The sequence below is a fragment of the Agelaius phoeniceus genome, chromosome 1, assembly GCF_051311805.1.
Source record: "Agelaius phoeniceus isolate bAgePho1 chromosome 1, bAgePho1.hap1, whole genome shotgun sequence".
Lineage (NCBI taxonomy): Eukaryota > Metazoa > Chordata > Aves > Passeriformes > Icteridae > Agelaius > Agelaius phoeniceus.
In genome coordinates this window covers 15713192-15732247 of record NC_135265.1, presented here as the reverse complement: position 1 = coordinate 15732247, position 19056 = coordinate 15713192, and the positions used below count along the sequence as shown (strand labels likewise).

At 43.1% G+C, this 19056-nt stretch overlaps 1 protein-coding gene across 4 annotated transcripts in view; it reads left to right on the top strand.

Moving 5' to 3' along the window:
• JCAD (junctional cadherin 5 associated) overlaps nucleotides 1-5282 on the top strand; it is a 60037-nt gene extending 54755 nt beyond the window's left edge. For all 4 annotated transcript variants that reach the window (XM_077173522.1, XM_077173525.1, XM_054642322.2 and 1 more), the window contains one exon: nucleotides 2946-5282. In XM_077173522.1, the coding sequence (XP_077029637.1) occupies nucleotides 2946-2980 (35 nt within the window). In that variant the 3' untranslated portion in view covers nucleotides 2981-5282. The remainder of the gene's footprint in view (nucleotides 1-2945) is intronic.
• Nucleotides 5283-19056: the final 13774 nt, after the last annotated feature.

The window sequence follows — 19056 nt, the reverse complement described above, 5'->3', positions numbered from 1 at the left end:
TAAGTATTGACTCCTGCAGCCTTGAAGCCTTTTTCTCCATATCTTTTTCTGTATCCCACATCTTTGTCTCTCTCTGCTCTGAACTGTATTTCTCCAGACCAGATTTTTCAAACAGACTGATTCAGCTTTCTTGTACCCATCAGGTCTAGTCTGCGCCACATGCATTTCATATGCTTTCCTCCCTTGGGGTTTCTGCTGGAGTGAAGAAAATAACTGTTGTGGTGACATGACTTCAGGGATGTATCAAAACAGATTGTGTGCATTTTATTGGAGAGTTATTCTGCAGTAAATTAGATCTAAATTTATCCCTCTTGCTGACAATGCCAGGCTTATACTCTGCAGTGTGTTCCCACTGCAGCAGCTCCCTCACAGCCATAACAGCCCTTCTTGTGTTTGAATGGCATGAATGTCCCTTCCTGCTGTGCATGTCCAGGGTGACACACGTGGGGTGGGCAGGTGGCTTCTGGCCTCTTCCCATCCAAAGAGACCCTGATTTGTTGCTGGCCCCAAAAGCTTCACCTTACAGGGTGACTGTAGATTCATGTTTGTAAGAGGGCCTGATGTTGTGTCTTCCTCTTTTAAATCTCATTCCAATTTTCACAACAGCTCATTGGTACCATTGAAAGCCCAAATGAGAATTAATCCTGAAATCCTGATTGTTTTTGTTGCTTTCAAAGAGCAAATATTCCCTTCTAAAAGGCCACTCTATTTGGAGCAAGGTAGGATGATGTTAGACTTATAATTGCAGACTGGGCCTGTCACAGAGGCTGCAGCCCTTAGCAGAAACAGGCTTTCACATGTATAATGTAGCTTGGCAGACGAACAGTCATCTCAGAGTAAGAGCCCTGCCAAAACTGAGTGCAAGCTCATCTTACTATGCAAATACTGCCATTAGGAGAACATCTCTAAGTGTTCCCAAATGCATTGGATGTCTTTTCTCCTTTGCTTTTGAAGACATGAGTCTGCTAATCTGGCTTTGTTTCTGTAGAGAGCATTTCAAATGAGCTTAACCAAATGTTGAATAAGCATTTCTGTATCAGTGCTAGAACTCCAGTGTCTGTCCCCCTCAAAAGGGTGACCTGGCCTGTCAGTCTGGCACTTTTGTGTCCTTGGTTTAGGTGCTGAGGGTAAGCTTTCAGGGAATATACTGAGCCATGCAGAGGCTCCATGTCTTGTGGCCTGGTTTTCTCCCTTCCTCCCCACCCCTGTCTTGCCACTCCCTGAAACAGTGAGCACTTGAAATTTTGTGGGGAATTCTGTTAATGTGAATGTGTCTGGCCTTAGGAAAATCAGGTTTCTGAAATGCAAATCCATTTTTATCCTTAGGTCAACCTGTCACAGAACACTTCAGAATTTTTAGCAGAATTTCTAACAGTTTAGATGGCAAAATATTTACGACCAAAAAGAATGTTACTGCTTTAGAGGCATCTTCATACACCATCAGTGCATTAGGCTTAAAAAGATGCCTCATTATCCTAGAGCTCATTATCCCACAAAAACTTTATTTCTGTTGATTTTTTGCATTCATGTGGTGTCTGTTTGGAAATACCAGAAAAGGCTTAGCAGAAATAATAGGTGTTGCTGGCACAGACTCCTTTCTTGGCTGGACTAGCAGCTCCAGGAGGGTGGGCAAGAGAAGTGATAAAAGATTCTGCAATACAAGTCCACCCACTGGGGCCAAATCCAGAAGTCCTTTCTTACCCAGTTCCCCCTTGACGTGAGTGTGGATGTAGCAGATGGACACTTGCACATGGGAGCAAAAATTTCCCTGGAGGATTTTTATGCTTTTTATGTTTGAATGAAGACATTCACTCACATCAACACGAAAGTCCTGAGGATGAATGTTTTACTCCAAAGTGTGATATTTGTGTGTGGAATTATTTTCATGCTCAGCTGTTTAAATGTGAGTGCAGTGGGAGTACAGCCTACGGGAGGGACGTTTAAGGTTAGCACAGATTCCCAGGTTGTGTAAGAGCAGAAGCAGCACGCGGCAGCGCGGCTGCAGTGCTGGTTTGTCTGGGCCCTCTGTGCCTGCAGACTCCTCCCTAGGTAGCCCTGGCTCCTACATGCCATGATCATGCACATCAAGGGCAAGCCAGGTGTCTGCATGATGGCACTGGGCAGGCAGAGCTCACAGGGCAAAGCCTTTTCATTGCAATCCTCTGCCAGAGTGACAAGGGTGAAGGGAAAGGCTCATTTCTGCTTACTATATGGCCAGCAGTGGGATAAACCCAATTAAGAAACCTGATAGAAGGGTGTCCTCAGGGATTTGGGAAAAGGAAAACCAGCCTATGGTATGTCCTGTGAACTGGCAGGAGGGAGGCTAGAAGTGAAGAAGAGTGGTAGCAAGCCATTCCAGTGCTTTAGTGAATAAGGCTGAAACATGAGCTGCAGTTTTGCAGACTGAAGCAAGACAGACTAACCATAGTCTGTCTTGCTTGATAGTGATGCAATGCAGCTGTGCTTTCCTGTTTTCTGTTGAATTAATCTGAAATGAAGGATTTGCAATCAAATGAAAAGACCCTGATGACTGCATGGCATAATCACTCCTTCAGCCAGCCTTACACACCCTGCTAGGATGCTTAAAGCATTTGCTGGTCCTTAGTGTTCAGTACAAGGGGGAACAAATCTTATGTCTTTTTCTTCCTGTCAAAGCACCTGAAAACTGGAAGTAATCACTTAGCATTCAGTATGCTTGTTCCTACCTATCCAAGGCCTTCCCAAATTCTATCTTCATGCATTTGGTCAGAGCTGTTCCTGAATTATAGTGGTAAAAACACAGAATTTGGGTCAGGAATGTGATATGTATCTTTAATGTGGCAAGCTTTATCAGCTTCTCTTTTTTAAAATAAAAACTAGGGAAAAGATGTGTCATTTTCACGGCTAGAAATATTGAATAGATTTCACAATACATTATTAATGGTGTTTTCTTGGTTTTTTTCCAGATACATATGACCCCACCAAAGTTGAAAAGGTGTGAGATTAATGAAGAGGAGAATAGAGAGATTTCTGCTCTACTAAGAATGTTTCACTGATTTTTTTCTGGGTGCTTTTTGTTTGGTTTTTGTTCTTTAACATTTGGAAATTGTCTCCATTTGTGATGTTCATGGTGTACTGATAATGCCTTTACCACTGCCACTAGGAATTAGCTATTCATGTCTGAAACTGTTGCGGAGACCACAGGAAAATGACTTCTACATTGGAACCATCTGGCTTTGTAGTGTTTAAGACAATACCTACCATTGGCAAAGAGTTTTCATCTGAACTTTATTTCAGTCTTTAGCAAGGATAATGAAATGCATCAAGTGAGGTGTTACATTGATGTAAATGTAAACGTGGGAAATTTGTGAAATTATTTTTAAAAGAATGTGAATCTATAAGCTACACTTCTAAATATCTACATTCTAAACTTTGTTTAACTTAAGGGATTTTTGGCCATAAGTAGAAAGTGCTGCTGCACTGCGTGGGGGAAGGAATGTGAAAGAGTGGTAGCAAAGACTGATTGTGAAATTCTCTCTGACTTCCAGAGTTTGAATTTACTTGGATTAAATACTTACTTGCCACCTCTAAAGAAGAAAAACAAAACCCAAAAGCTTCTAAAAGATGGAAGACTTTTGTAGTACAGTGTACAGAACATGTAATTATAGTAGCTGGCAACTATGTTTCAAACCAATGCAAAGTATACCACTGGCTGTTTTGCACTCAGTATTACCTGTTTTTGTTTTGCTGTTTAGAAATTCTTTATATGAAAGAATAGTAGCTGGTTTAAAATAGCCCATTTTAACAAAGTAACTATATTTCTTGTTACAGAATACTATCTATTTTTCTACGATGTAAACAATTGCTAACAAGTGGCAAGTATAAAGAAGTATTATTATTATTATAATTATTATTATAATTATATTTTAAGAAGACTTATTCCTTTGAGTGAAGGTGCCCCAAGCAGATTTCACTTATATATCTTAATGCACACACCATATTGCCACTTACTTGGTAGTGCTACCTTATTTTGCTCTGAAAAAAAAGCCATCTATCTATCCATCTATATCTATCTATCTATCTATCTATCTATCTATCTATCTATCCATCTATCTATCCATCTGTCCATCTATCCATCTATCTATTTACCACAGGGTTAATTTCTAATTTTTCCCACTCAACCCTTGGATTGTTCTTCTTGGAGCCACTTTCTGAAACACACTGAGAACTCTCCAGGCTGGTGCTGCTGCCATTCCATTCCAGGGACGCTGATTACCAAAAAGTGGGTTTGGATCTTTGTCCCAGTGTTGCTGAGTGGCTCAGATAAAATGCCTGCTTGCTTTCTTATACTTTGTTCCCTTTTACAGATTATGAGTTTGGATTAGGCCAGTGCACAAAAGTAAGTAAAACTGGGTTCTTCTTCCCTGAAGTCAGCAGGTGTTGCTGGGGAGAAGTTCAAGTGTCTTTTTGATGGCATTTAAATACATGGCTTTAAATATATTTTATCTGCACACACAAATGCATGAATTACAGAATTTATAATAAAGCCTATGCATTCTGCCCTTTGATCCTGAATTAGCCTGCTAATTATCTGTGTCTTAAAAGCCTTTATGTCCATTCCTGTAAGTTTTTTGTAAGTACCTGTGTACTAACATTTTTCTGATGACTTGTTCATGTACTTCACCAGTCTATTCTCTTGGCCTTTTTTGGGTTTTAGCATAATTTTATTTTTTAAAATCTTGTAATTTCTTGAAATATTTTTTCCTAAGTCTGTAATTTGGAAAGAACGATCGGGAAAAACACTCATCCTGTGTTTTGGCAGCAAGAGTTTCTTGTCTGTAACACATGATTCTGTTACATATGGACTATTTAAAGCTTGCTTGAAAAGAAAATGTGGTGTATAATTTATTTTATTAACTCTTGCACATGCTGTGTAGCAATACTTGTTGACAAACTGTTCCTACCACTCTTACTATATTCACCTCTCTTCATCACCATCTAGGACATCCAGGGACTTGTAGATAGCTACAAAACATGTTTCTCCCCCCAGTGCCTCCTCACCTGAATCCTGCCCATAAAAAAACAGTTCTGAAAGAAATTCATCCACTCTCATCTTCCTACTAACCAGTGAAGCTGAGATGCATAGCAATTAATTGAAAGTTTTAGTTTAACCTTGATTGCAGAAGAACTGTAAATTGTCCCATGTAAGCATTGCTATTGCCTTCTGTTTATGTCTACATGGAACAGAAGTTTTCTGTGCATTTTATTTTCTTCTGATACTAATAGGTTTATTGATTCTGCAATGTGTCTGTTTCATTCATCAGTTATGTCAAGTAATTACTTTTCCAAAGCATACAAACATCCAAGATCTTAAAAAAAAAAAAATGAAGAAGAAGAGGCAAGAGGCAACAGTATTAACAATATTGCAGAGGAAGTTTTATTGATCAAAACCAAAAAAAGAAAACCTAAAAAGTGGGTAAGCTTTGTTTTGCAGTAGTATGTGACTGACCAGTGGATGAAGGAGCAGAAATGGTGTATTCCTCTAACAACATTGGTAGTTTCATTTGATACTATGATACAGACAACTGAGAAATCCATAGGGTACAGTTTTCTTAACAATTCTGCCTCAGTGTTTCTACAGTGTCAATACCATGGGTCAGCTATTGGAATGGACTGTATTGTACCATAGCTGAACCACCTTTCCAGAAGCCTTTTGTCAGTTTGCAGTCAACAGAGAGCTCCTTTTATGCCAGACATGGTTAAAAACCAGTGAATGGGGATTGCCAGTGCCTGTCTCAATAGGTCCATAAAACTGTCTTGGCAACAGCCATCACTGGAATGGCAGCAGCAGGAGCTCAGGGCTGAGCGGGTGCAGAGGTGGAGGAGGCAGCAGGCTGCTTCCAGTGCCTCGTGCAATGCAAGCACAGTGAAAAGTAAGGAACTCTGCCTTTATTCTAGGGGGAAGAGCAGAGCGAGACCTCAAAAATTATGTTTTTACAACGTGCTGTGTATCCAGCTCATGCTGCTGCTATGCTGTTATAGCTGAGGAAGCTGACGTTGGGGGAAGATACTGTTTTCATGAGCAATCTCAGAAATTCATGCAAAAACCCCTAAACCTGACTGATCCATACATTTAAAAACATGTTTAATGGGGACACCCACGACTTGGATGGCTAAAGAGGACCTGCCAACTCCTTCCCTTTACCCTGTTGAAATCCAGAAGGGACAGTCACATCCTGAGGGGCTGGTGCCAGTAAACAGCGGCTGGTGGCAGGGAGATAAAATCGAACACGACATTCCAGGCTCCTATCTCCTATATGAGGGAGAGAAGCCACCCGTGAACTCCGGGGCTGCCGAAAGGCCCGAACCCCGCGGGCGGGGCAGGACGGCCTCTCCCGGTGCGGCAGAGGCAGGGGGAGCGGAGCTGGGATCGGGGCTGGGATGGGGAGCGGGACTGGGATCGGGGCTGGGATGGGGAGCGGGGCTGGGATGGGGAGCGGGGCTGGGATCGGGGCTGGGATGGGGAGCGGGGCTGGGATGGGGAGCGGGGCTGGGATGGGGAGCGGGACTGGGATCGGGGCTGGGATGGGGAGCGGGACTGGGATGGGGAGCGGGGCTGGGAGCGGGACTGGAATGGGGAGCGGGACTGGAATGGGGAGCGGGGCTGGGATCGGGGCTGGGATGGAGAGCGGGGGCCGGGCGGGCTCTGCCCAGGGGCGGTGCATCTGAGGAGGGCAGCGCGCTCCCTCCTGCGGCTCCCGAGCGCCAGCGGGAAGTTGGTTTTCCCGAAGAACCGCTGTTGGCGGGCCCCAAGCCATCCTCCTTGCTAGAGTCGTCTGGAACTAGACAAAGTGAGGTCTGAGCAGAGCTCTTCAGTGTTTGAAATGCCACCACACAACAGCTAAAGGAGGGGATGGGAAGGCAAAGAAGGGAAATGCCTCTGAATGACCTGAGACCTCCGGTGACAGAAATGCCCTGTGATACAGTGCACCTGACCAAGCATCACTCATCAGATATTAACTCAAGAAGCTTTCCCAGGCATAAGAAGGGCTGTTGTATTTCATGCCACAGGTTTGTCTTTATTTAAAACACCAGCATCATGTATCAAAACCATAAAGTTTCCTTGACTCTGCTCCTGGTGTGGGGAACAAGTCTTTGTACTGAAACATCCAATGATTCTTGGAAAACAGGAAGGACAGCAATGCTTATATTTGTTAAGTCACAGAATTAATGTCTCACCCTTAAAAAATAATCCTATCAAAGATTATTTAAGGCTAAATATTGGAATTTTGCAAAATATTTCTGTTTAGTATCACAAATCAATATAAATATCTAGAGTCAACATTTTATTGCCTTTTCCACATGGACGGACAGCTGAAGATTAGTTTTATAGTGCTTGACCTTCTCTCTGGGTTAAACTGTTGATACGTTCTTCACTGCCTTTTTTCAAAGGAAAAAAAAACAAACAGTGGAGTGATTGGGTGAAATGCAGAAATCCAATGTTCTTGGATTGGGTGAAATGCAGAAATCCAATGTTCTTGCTTTTTAAATGATAAAAGTTCTTGCAATTGCTAAGTGGGTCCTTTTGTCCAACTTCAAAATATGATAGGCAAGTATATGTGAGAAATGAATCTTTATTTGGCAGGAGCCTTCAACTCAAAGAAGACAGACAAAACAGTGCTAAAAGGAATGGAGAGAACTGACAGCTTGTTAGACTTTTGAATGTTTTGTGTGAAGCTGTCCTTTTGGAAGACATTGGTATTTTCTTGGTTGAGGATCAAACAATCCCCTAATTTCCCTCCACTGGCAATAAGCCACAGTGCTGGAGCCCTAATTTACTGGAGTGGGTTTTAATTACAAGTGGAGTCTACAAAATTTAGACTTCTATTCTTCTACATAATCCAAATGAAGGTTCAAGCTGAAGATTTCATGAGATGATGAATATATCACTGAGTTAATGATAAAAATTGGAAAATTGTGATTTCTTATTCAAATTTGCAAGAAAATGTTCACTGTCCCTCCCCTGTGGACTAAATGAAACCTGTTTACCATCAATTCTATTTTCAAAGAAAAAAAATTTCAAACAAAGAAAAAGGGAAATCCTGATATCAATAGCAAAGCCCAAACCACAGTGCTACCTCCCACCCATGCTGAAAAATATGTTTGCAATATGGCATGCAGAGCTGCACAGCAGGGAGAGGGTGAAGGGAACTTAAATCAAAATTGACCGACACATGGCTGAGATTAGAAATAGAAATGAAATTTCCCAGCCAAGAGAAACCACAATAACATACGTATTATAAAATGAAGGAGGAACTTTCTACCCTTAACAGCCACAATCTCAGCTTTCTTTAGAGCTCTGGATCAGCAGAGAAAATAATCAGAACCATTCTGAAAGCCATTCCTGACCTGGAAAACAAGGAGATGTGTGTGCTAGACAGTGAATCAGTATCCATGTGTCTTTGTCCTTATACAATACAGATAATTCTCCACATTGTCTTTAAGATACTGTGGCCTTTCTCCAAAACTAATACTATGTCATTGCCTTGCTTTTCTTCTCTCACTAGTCCACAGGCAGATTTAGTGGGATAAAAATAGAGGAAATAGACGTAAGCAATTATAATACTATTTATATGATATCAGAAGATCAATGTGTTTTGAGAATTTTCTTTGTATTTTTTCCTGCACAATGCAAATACTGTTTCTGGGCTTAAAAGTAAACCAGAGGAGTGCTTTTATTCTTGACAAGACATTTTCCAAATAAAGATTTTGCATGAGTACCCTACTCAGTGCTATTGTTCACATTGTTATCATGAGGTAAAATGACGCCTGTGCTCTGATGTTTGCACTGCCTTCAAGAAAGATAAATGTATTGTATTGGTGAAGTGTTAAAAGGCTGCAGTATTCTCCAAGGGTCTGCTGCTTCCAAACCTGGTGTCTATAGAATGAGGTACAGATTTTTATTTTTTTTTAAGAATTTCTTTCCACATCCACACTGTCTCAGACCAGCACAAACATTCATTTCCAGGTTGTGTTCTGTTTGTTTGTTACCTGTAGGGTGTGTTCTGCCTCTGTGTGAGGGCAGATTCCTCCTTTACTGCCTGGCACTCAGCCATGTGCACTGGCCAAACTTACGCCACCAGAGCATTTTCCACTCCATGTCAGTGTTTTCCCCTCCCTTTGCAAAAGTTGATATGGCACTGGGATAGTTTACTTTGGCTGTGTTGCAGTAAAGAATGGCATGTTCTGTATCTGTGCTGATAGGACTTCAAGAGAGCTAAGTTATCAAGTTAATACAATTTTTTTTCCCCCAGGCAAAACTGTAGGTTGCTCATGGCTAGAACGTGCAGCTCTGTCTTTTGTCACTGGCTCACAAGCGGGTTAGACCTTACTGTCACATGTATTGCTGTGTAGAAGCACTGGATTCATCCCAGTACCTCTCACATGTAACCAACAAACCTGTGGAACAAAAGACCCAACAGATCTGGGGAGGCTGAAGATAGAAATCATTGTGGCAGTTTTGCTCTCCTCTTCATTGTCCAGCAAACCCTTTCTCACTATACCCCCTCCTTCTCCACCTGCTTGAAGTATAAAAATCTCTAGTCCAGCATAATCCCACCATCTACCCAATTTGAGTCTAGAAACCAATTTTCCTACATTTTTTCTGCTGGTAGGAGAATGCTTGCAGTTCTTTTCCATTGCTGATACATGGGAGTTTTTGTTTCTACTCTTTACCTTCGTTTTGATCCCTGAATCAATCCAAGCATGTTGTTCATGACTTTTTGCAGATGTACCTAACAGAATGGGCTATTAGCTACAAAAGGCAGAAGCCCAGGGTCCAAACTCTCCTGTTCCATTGAGACCCAACATTTTGAAGAAAGGGGCTGGCCATATGTTGGGGAACCCACACACAGCCCCATAGGAAAGGTGAAAGCATAAGAGCAGAGACATTTCTGCACTTGCTGCCACCCACCCACACACAGCCCCATAGGAAAGGTGAAAGCATAAGAGCAGAGACATTTCTGCACTTGCTGCCACCCACCCTCTCTGCTGTATCAAGGCTGATGCCAGCCCCTCCAGCAGGGAGCTATCTCTCACTTTTGCTCCTGGATGTCACCTGGCCAGCACTCTCATGGCATGCTTCAGGGAGCACAGGTTCTGCTCCTGCTACCAGACAGGGACTGGGGCTGGCCAACACAGTCTGAGGTCCTGCCAAGCAAATCTTTCGGTGCCTAGGCCCACCCTGGCCTGCAAAGCACATCAGTGGGAAAGTGTAGTAATGGCTAAGGGTGAGCAGAGGTTGCTCAGCTCTCACTCAGAAGTTTCCTTGCTAAGTCAATCAAAAACTCTCCCAGATGCACTGCTTCCCTTCACCCCCTCTCCAGCTCTAACTGGGAGAACACAAGCTCACTCATCCTTTTGCCACTCTAGCCCACACATGCCTGACCCTTGATAATCACATAAGACCCTCAGCTCTTATCTTACTCTCCACACACCTCATCTTCTTTATCTCTCCCACTGACCTCTCATAGCCCCTTTGTTTGACCTTTCTGGGCAACAATGGTATGTTACCACATTCAGTTAAAGCTATTTTATCTCTCAAAATCATCTCTTTCTTGGGGGAGACAAAAACAGCCCCCTGGGGAATCCCTTTGCACCATTTATGCAGTGAGGTGCTAGCATCAGCCTGCAGAAGTGTGATACCTCAGGAGATGATGCAGAAAGGAAGGAAACCAACTCCTTCCTTTTATCCCTTAAAAGAAGATCACTTATTGTAACAATAATTAAGATCAAGGCGAATTCCTGGGGAAAAAAAAAAGGAAAAAAGCTCTAAAATCTCTTTGAGGTGCTATGCTATGCTCTGTAGCAGTGTATTTACAGGCCATCTGTAGCTCACTTTGCAGATGTTGCCCTAACCAGGAGCTTCATCTTCTCTTACCCCTTCCCTGTGTGATTTAGTCTGCAGCATATTTAGACTTTCCTTCCATGTGCTGCCCCAGGTATAGTCTTCAGCCTTTCAGCATAGTCACAACAACAGCAGTGCCCTGAAACTCACAGAGCCATGAGCGTGGTGACCTGGCCAGCTCGCGTCATTTGAAGTGGCAGGGGGTTATGACATTTTTGGGCAGGAAAGCTTGTCATTTGTCCCATTTTCTCATTATTATTGTAGTGTAATGTTCAGAGTACAAAGGAAGTCCTCTGTTCTCCCAGTGGTGGGTCACACTATAAATACCCCAGATGGCACAGGACAAGGAGGGCTGTAAAACTCAGGATGTGGGTCACAGGATGGCTGTCTGCTTGCTGTCTGAGGGAACATGATAATAAACTCTTCCAAAGAGCTCTGATAACACCACATGAAAGGAGTACAAACACTGCGGAGGGGTCTTCAGCTGCTGTAAAATGTCACTGCTCTCTTCAGTTCATGATATGCTGCTTTTCTTATTTCCTTCCCTTCTCAGCCTCCTCCTGAGTGCCTGGGGTAGAGAAGTATCCACAAACCATTTTTTGCCTTTTGCATTACTTTCCAGCTCCTCTTCCCTCTCAGTGCAGACACACCTCCGTGTTCCTGCAACACCCTCCTTAACCTATGCAGCTCTCATACAATTCTGACACTTCAGCCAAGGGTCCTCTGAAGGATATCAGCACCGTGCCAAAAATACAGAGCCCTTTTCCCTGCCCCCAAGGGTCACAGGCACAACAGGGAGGTGATTCAGGACAGTCAAACAGAGGCCACCAGGTTCCTGGGACAGATTTTAAACAGAAACATCCCTTATGTAAAAACCATCTTTTATTCTCCTGGAGAAGTTAAAAACAAAATTCAGGAATTTTGTCAACTCATGCAATAAGAGGGTGTTCATTGAGAACATTGTGCCTTTTACTGCAGTTTTATTATCAAAATATTATTGGGTATGTCATTGGTGTTTTAATAATCCTGGGATAATGTTTTTGCTAAGATTTAGAAAGAGTATTTGGGAGAAGTGAAAATAACAGAACAATAGTGGATTGATTTCAAACCTTCAGAAATGGTCTTTGCATACCCCCTTTTCCCCCCAACCCAAAAGCTGTTATTCATGGTTTTGATCTGAGTATCTGAATATTTCCCCCGCCCTCAACCTTTCAAACCACCAAATCCTGGTGTGGACATAGCTCTATGGAGTGTCTTTTCTGGCTGAAGTTCAGTGGTTAGTAAATGCTTGGGACTGCATTTATATCTGTACAGTTTTGTTAATGGCTTAGAAATTACACTGCTTTAGCTATGCAAGTGAAGCAATATAGTTTTGTAATCTAAGTCCACATTTCACCCAGACAGGGTTGAAAGGTGCAACTCATGGTTCCTGAGGGAAAGTAGATTTATTTCTTTTTTATTCGCCTTCCCCCTGAGATAGGAACTGCCCTCTGCTGCTGAATCAGCAGGATGTGCCCCGTGACACTGACTTTAGCTGTCTGGAAAGCTGTTAATGGGTCTGAAATCCATCCCCTACCCCAGCTTCTCACACAGCGTGCACAGGAGAGGCAGGGAGCCGAGCAAACAGCATGGGAGAGGGAAGTGGAGACCCCTGATACACACAGCTGCTATCTGTGATAAGCTGCATCCTGTGCCATGCTCCACCTCGCTGCAGCAGGGAAGGTGTTTGAACTCCAAGACCCTTCCTCAGTTCAATCCCTATCTGACAAACACACAGCAGGCAGCTGGAGGAAAAAAAAGCAAAGTTCAACCCATCCCAAATGACTCAGTTTCTGAGATTTCTGACCAATTTCCTAAAACTCTGCCCTGAGGAATTTTTTTAGGCAGTGTCAGTAAATTTGAACGATATAAATAACTGAAGAAGTTCATAATAGTTGTGGGGTGGTGATGCAAAGAGATAGAGATGAGATGGGGGTAAAAGCACCTCAATTATGCGCAGGCAGAGTAGTAAATAAACAGGCTGCTTTCAGGAGAGTGCCTTGTTTGGAATGGCTGCAGCTGAGCTCGGGTCTCCCAGCAGCCACAAACCCACCCGAGCGTGGCTCTTGGCTTGCGTGTCCCCTTTGCCCTGAGCACGGTCCCTCTGACAGCCGGGTGCCACGGGGCTCCTCAGCAGAAATTGCTGGGAAGGCAGCAGCAGATCTCCTTCTCCACGTCCTCCGCAGGGACCTTTCATCCTCCTCACGTTAGCAGAGACAAAAGTCACGGCTGTGATGTGTGTTTGTCTTAACTTCGTGTCCCCTCTGTCATGAGCCGCTGCCCCGACCCCTCCTCAGGCGTGTCCCGACCCTAAGCCACAACCCGCGGGGAAAAGCCCCTGCAGCCCACAGCCGGCCGTGCCGTCCGGGAGGCCACACGCCGCTCCTGAGGGGGACGGCTGCCACCGCGCCTGGCAGCCTTCTTGGAAACCTGCTTGTTTCTTTTCCGCCAAAGATTGTTCGCCACTGAAAACTTATTTCGCTTTTGTTTGTTCATATTGATGCTCTCGTCTGAGGCGAAGGGCAACCGGCGCGCGCCCGCCTCAGCCCGGCCGCGGGCCCGGCGCAGCAGCGCCACCTGCGGGCCGGGAAATGGCGCCGGGGGCGCTGCCCGCGGCCTCAGGGAGCGGCGGGGAGAGGCCGTGCCCGGGCCGACACCCTCACCGAGGGACCTGGGCTGCGGGCAGCCGGCATGGAAACAGGCTGAGGCAGGAAAGTGCAGCGGACATAGGGTGAGGAGGGTGGCAGGCAGGTGGAATAGGTGAGACTTGATGGGTCCAAGTCCTGTTGAGCCTGGACAAGGGACAGAAAAAGCTGGTGGGAGGTGAGGCTAGGGAGGCCAGGTATATAAGGTGTGCCAGCCTTTTGGTCTAGCTGTGGCATGCTGTTAGAAGCATCATTTGGCAGACCTGGACAGGGACAAAAAATTCAGAAAACCTTTCAACAGAGCTCACACCTCCTGAGATTTACCTGTGAGGCATGTGTCATCACAGAATCACAGAATACCCTGAGTTGTAAAGAACCCACAAGTATAACTGAAGTCTGTCTTCTGGCCTTGCACAAAACCACCCCAAGAATTACAGTAGGTACCAATTATGCCTGTGCTGAACTACTTCCATTTTAAGTCTCTTTAGGATGAGCCTACCTGGGATGATGTACCTGACTGCAGCACTCTGGTTAGATCTGCAGAGGCACCCATGACAGCACCTGCTGTTCTGCTTCTAGGTGGCCAGTCCATCTACTGCCATCAACCAGATTATCCTTTCAGCATCCCTGAGACACGTGAGTTCTGCTTCAGCAGATTCCCCAAAGGCAGGGGGACCCGCAACTTCACTGTAAGAGGATTTCCCAGGATTAGGAAGTGATCACAACATGAACAAAATTACTCAGCAGTGTCACCACATTCACCAGCTACCACTGACCTTTGAAAACTTCTGCGTCTGCTTCACTGACATATACTCTTGATTCTGAACAAAACACCTCTACTCTCATTTCAGCCAAAACAACATCACCAACATTTGACTCTTCAGTAAACCCCTTAAGAGCATCCTATTTGCCATCCCTCCCACAGCCATCCCTCCCTGCCCTTGGTGTCATACCTGGCTTGATCTCATTTGCACCTTGCACTCTGGACAAAACCCTGTATTTTAATTCTTGCCTATTTTTGAACTGGAATGCCAGTAATCAGTCTTTAGTCTACACCAACTAGTACCCTTTCTCCTACCTCCTTTCACCAACTAACAGACACTTTCTCCTAGTCCTACTGAACATCAATTTTTTTAATACAAAATAAGATTCTAAATAGGAAAAATGAAATTTTAATAAAAAGGGATAAAGGTCAATGCACAGCAGCATCTTCAGACAATCTTCTCTGTCTGATACAAACCCAAATTATGAGGTTGGACTTAGATATTTCAGGCTACTGGACTCTTCTGGCAAGGGAGAATCTTTTCTTTTTAAAGAATATTTCAAAAGACACAGGGTTTATTCCAATGATGGTTTTCATGGAAGCAGAGCAATAAGATACTGTTTTCAAAATTGCTTCAAGGACAGTTTCCAGTTTCTTCCCACTTGCCAAACCCTAGCAGCCAGAGCTCCACAGCGCTTTTCATGCCAACCATCCTATATTCCAGTCGCAAACATGTAACTCATAATCCCATTTAACTTTGATACTACAACTGACTTGCCCCATCCCAATCCTGTGGTTTCAGACCCAGCAAATTTGACACTTCACACTTGTATGGAAAATAGCTTGAGGGCTAAAAACTCTGTGGAGGTTGGCTTTGTTCTTCATTGTTGATTGGGTGGAGATGGCTGAAGAATTACTGGGAAGGGATTAGGCATGTTAACTTCATGCTGGATGAGGAAAGCTGTGTCTTGGCATTTCTTTCATGGGGAGCTGTGTTCCAGGATGACTGGGATCACCCACTGAATAGAATAATTAATTGCTCAGCTGCTCATTAACTTCACCCATCCTTACACATTTTTAGTCAGTTTGAAAGAGCTGTTGCCAAATCAACACCATTTTTTCCTGAAATCCATCTCAATTCCAAGTCTAACTTAGATTTTCTCCAACCTTTGAACTCCATGAACCTCAGTTATGGGGACAGGGACATTTATATTGAAACATGTCACAACATGAGCTGGGAGAAAGAAAAGGAATGTTTCAAGAGTGCAGTAGCATGGAGGTAATTTTTCACCCTTGATTCTGATGTAAACATATTTGGTGAACATGGCATTGGGTTTTGTGTTCTTATAAAGTGGTGAAGCATTTTGAAATCTGAAGGTGGAAAATGTTGTACTAGCACTACATATTCATGACTGTATTCTCTGTTGTTTGTCATCTGTTTTTCTTAAAATGTTTGTTTTTCCAGCTGTCTACCCGTCCCCTCTTTCCTGGGAGATGTGCAAGTGCCTTCCTCCACCTCCTTCTCTTTAGTGACACAAAAGGCAGGCAGTGCCATCACATTGTCTGCACTGTGTCAGCCTTGGCTTGTTACACAGTCCTTGGAATTCACACAGCAAGTCACACAGCATGGCATAAACTTTTATACCTATGCTGTTCCCTTTGGAGTTACAGACTAAGGAGATGAAGGGCAAGCAATCCAGATCTACCTGGGTGGGAAGAAACATGGCAACTGCATTTCTTTTGTCTCCCCTTCTCCCCTCAGCTTCTAATACTTTCTTTGATAAAGTAGGATATTCATATGAAAGGTATTGAAGAGGGAAAAAAAAATCCATAGTAATGATAGCAGAAAAAAAAAAAAGAAACAGAAAAAGTACAAGTTCTGCAAAAAGAAGCTACGATTGTTTCAAATGAGTAATGTATCAGTCTCTCCTCTGCAGAAGCATTTATCTGACTTTTTTTTACTGGCCTGACTAAAATCAGAGCACAGGCTGCCCTAGAGGGAAATGCCTGCCAGACACAACCTTCAAATAAATCTTTCTCGAATGAAGTATTTTTTTACAAGAGAAACACAAAATCAAGCCTGATAGAAATTTGCATGTGATGGAAAGAGCCAAGCAGCCCATTCTGCTTGGAGCCAGGAAGGGGTGAACCCTCTTCAGGGACAACTACTGCTTCCTCAGGCACATCTTCCTGCTCCCACTGTACTGAAGGCCAGGTCTGAGTGCAGCAGCTGCAAGTCTGACCCTCTGGCCAGTTCCCAGCACCTGCAGGCTGCTTCCTGCAGAGCCAGCTGCTTTCTCGGGTCTCTGAAGGGCACAGATTTATTTGCATAAAATGAGTGTTCTTCAAACTTAGATTCCTTTTATTTTTCTTTTTAAGATCAAAAGCCTAGTGCCCTTTACTGCAGCTGTGTGTATTGCTTAGCATGTTTTAAAAGCCAGTTTTAAAAATCTACACAAACCAGCTTTGAGGGGCTCTTTTTCCTGCAGTGCAAGAGGCTTTAGGGGAAAACTTGTATCAGTGAAAACTAAATTCAAAAGAATAGACATGAGCATAAAGCCAAAAACCTGAAACATAATTTGGGATGATAAATAATCAAGCATATCTTACATTAGGTATCTAAATCAGAACCCTTTTGGAGTTCCTGTTTCAGTTCCCACATTTTAGCCCTCAGAAAAATAGGTAAAGAGAGGCAATGCTCATACAGATAGTGTAAAAGTGATGCCTTTCCTTTCTCTTCCAAACAGGGCTTTCTTCAAATGAACAGTAACATTTTGAAGAAGCTATCTGTAGGAAGAAAGAAGGTGATATGCATGAGTACTTGTTTTCACCTTAATCTCATAAGTGATCAGTTATGGCCTATGAATTAGTCTTACAGATTGTTAGTGTAGAACAGAAATCCAGCAACTCAGTCTGAAGAGACTTGCTACTCATATTAAGCAAGAGACTCTATCACTTTTTTGGCTGTGGATTTAGTTCAGTACAACTCTTGGTGTCAGTCTAATCTCAGTGAATGTCTAGAGGAAGATGTAGAGCATTCTCCACAGTCCTATGTCTGTAAAATACACCAGTCCTTAGCTTATTAGCTTTGAACCCTTTGTGGAGAAATGATTTTAGGTCTTACAGAAAGTGCTATTTTGGAGAGATCTAGCAAGTCTACTCATTATTTGGGTTGAAGAATTTTCTCTTTTATAAATCCCCAGTCTTTCTGTTTGTGATTTTGACAATCTTTTAAAAATGTTGCAGCAGGAGATTTTCCATGATATCCAGCTTAAGTTACTTTCAAGATCCAAGTTAAGGATCAAAAAATGCTGTTTTTTTCATGCCCTGAAATTCTTGAATGGTCTTTCTTGTATGGATGATGGGATGACTGACAGTTCTTCCATTCTTTCAGAAAGGCTTGAAATGTGGCAAAAGAACTGACTATAGTGCAGAACATGGAGAAAAAGAACAGCCTTTGAAAGACCAGAGCAATTTTCAAGGTACACTTAGACTGTGATTTTAGAACCTTAAAAAGTCCATCTTCTCTGAGCACAAACAGAAGGGAAGCACATATTACAGCTAGGAAGGACAGGGATAGAAAGGACAGTAGTGCTCCAAAAAGATGGACTGTCCTTGTCCCTCTGTCCCAGGTGATGCAGGGCACTTCATTCAAGCAGTCTTTGAAGAGGTGGGTGATACCACTGAAAGCCAGTGGTAGCTGTGCTTTGGGCAGATGAGGTGCCAGGCTTAAAAATCCTGAAAAATCAGCAAAGACACATGTCAAACAGAAAAATCAATTTTCTGGCAAGCTCCAGCTGTCATAATTTATATGGGTGAGTACAGATGGGATCTTCATTCATGGACATACTAATTACACAGACCATGTATTTGGAGGAGAGTGATGACTCTCCCAGAAGGATAACATGGCTGTGTCATTCAAAGTTCTGAAACTGAGCATAATGACCTTATTTCTGGTACTGCTTTGCTTTTGAATCCTTATCTTGGCAACCTTTGGATTGTTCGTCTAATCGAAGTTTTATGTGCCATAATATGACTCTGACAGGCTAGAATGCTAATTATTAGGCAGGCTTCCTAATCTCTTCCTAGTTTTACTGTCCCATACAGAAAAAGCCCAGCCTTGAAACTGGGTTATGAAATATGATTGACCTAAAACTACAGTTTTCAGTCATCAGATCCCTGGAACAACTGCTTTGGAGTTTGTCCAAGGTAACTGCTTGTTGCCAGTCAGCTTGCATTTGAAATTCAGGTTCTTCCCCTCTATTACATGGTTCTTGGTTTGCAAATGAAAAACATGGATTTGAAGCATCAAGGCTGATTTTCCTGGTGTTCTATTGCTGATGGCTTGCCAGTGGGGTTTAACTAGATACACCTGAATGTTGCCATGTGATTAGAACAGAATACACTTTTTGGAATAAAGATAATATTTGGACAGTTTAACTTTTTTATTTTTTTCTCTTTGTGAATTGACCACAAGCAAGTTATGACTATTTACAACATTTTTGCTTAATCAAAATTACTCAGTGGATAACTCCCTGGTCAAAAGCAATTTAAGAGCAACCTGTATCCAATATGCACTATTTAGGCACTGAATGAGGAATAAATTCATGACTCGTAAGGGTGGTTTTGCACCTTGTTCTCCCACTGGGCAAATAAAATTTAGCTTCAGGTTTTGTGCAAGATCACTCCCACTGCACAAGTCCAAAATTTCCCTTTTCTCTGAA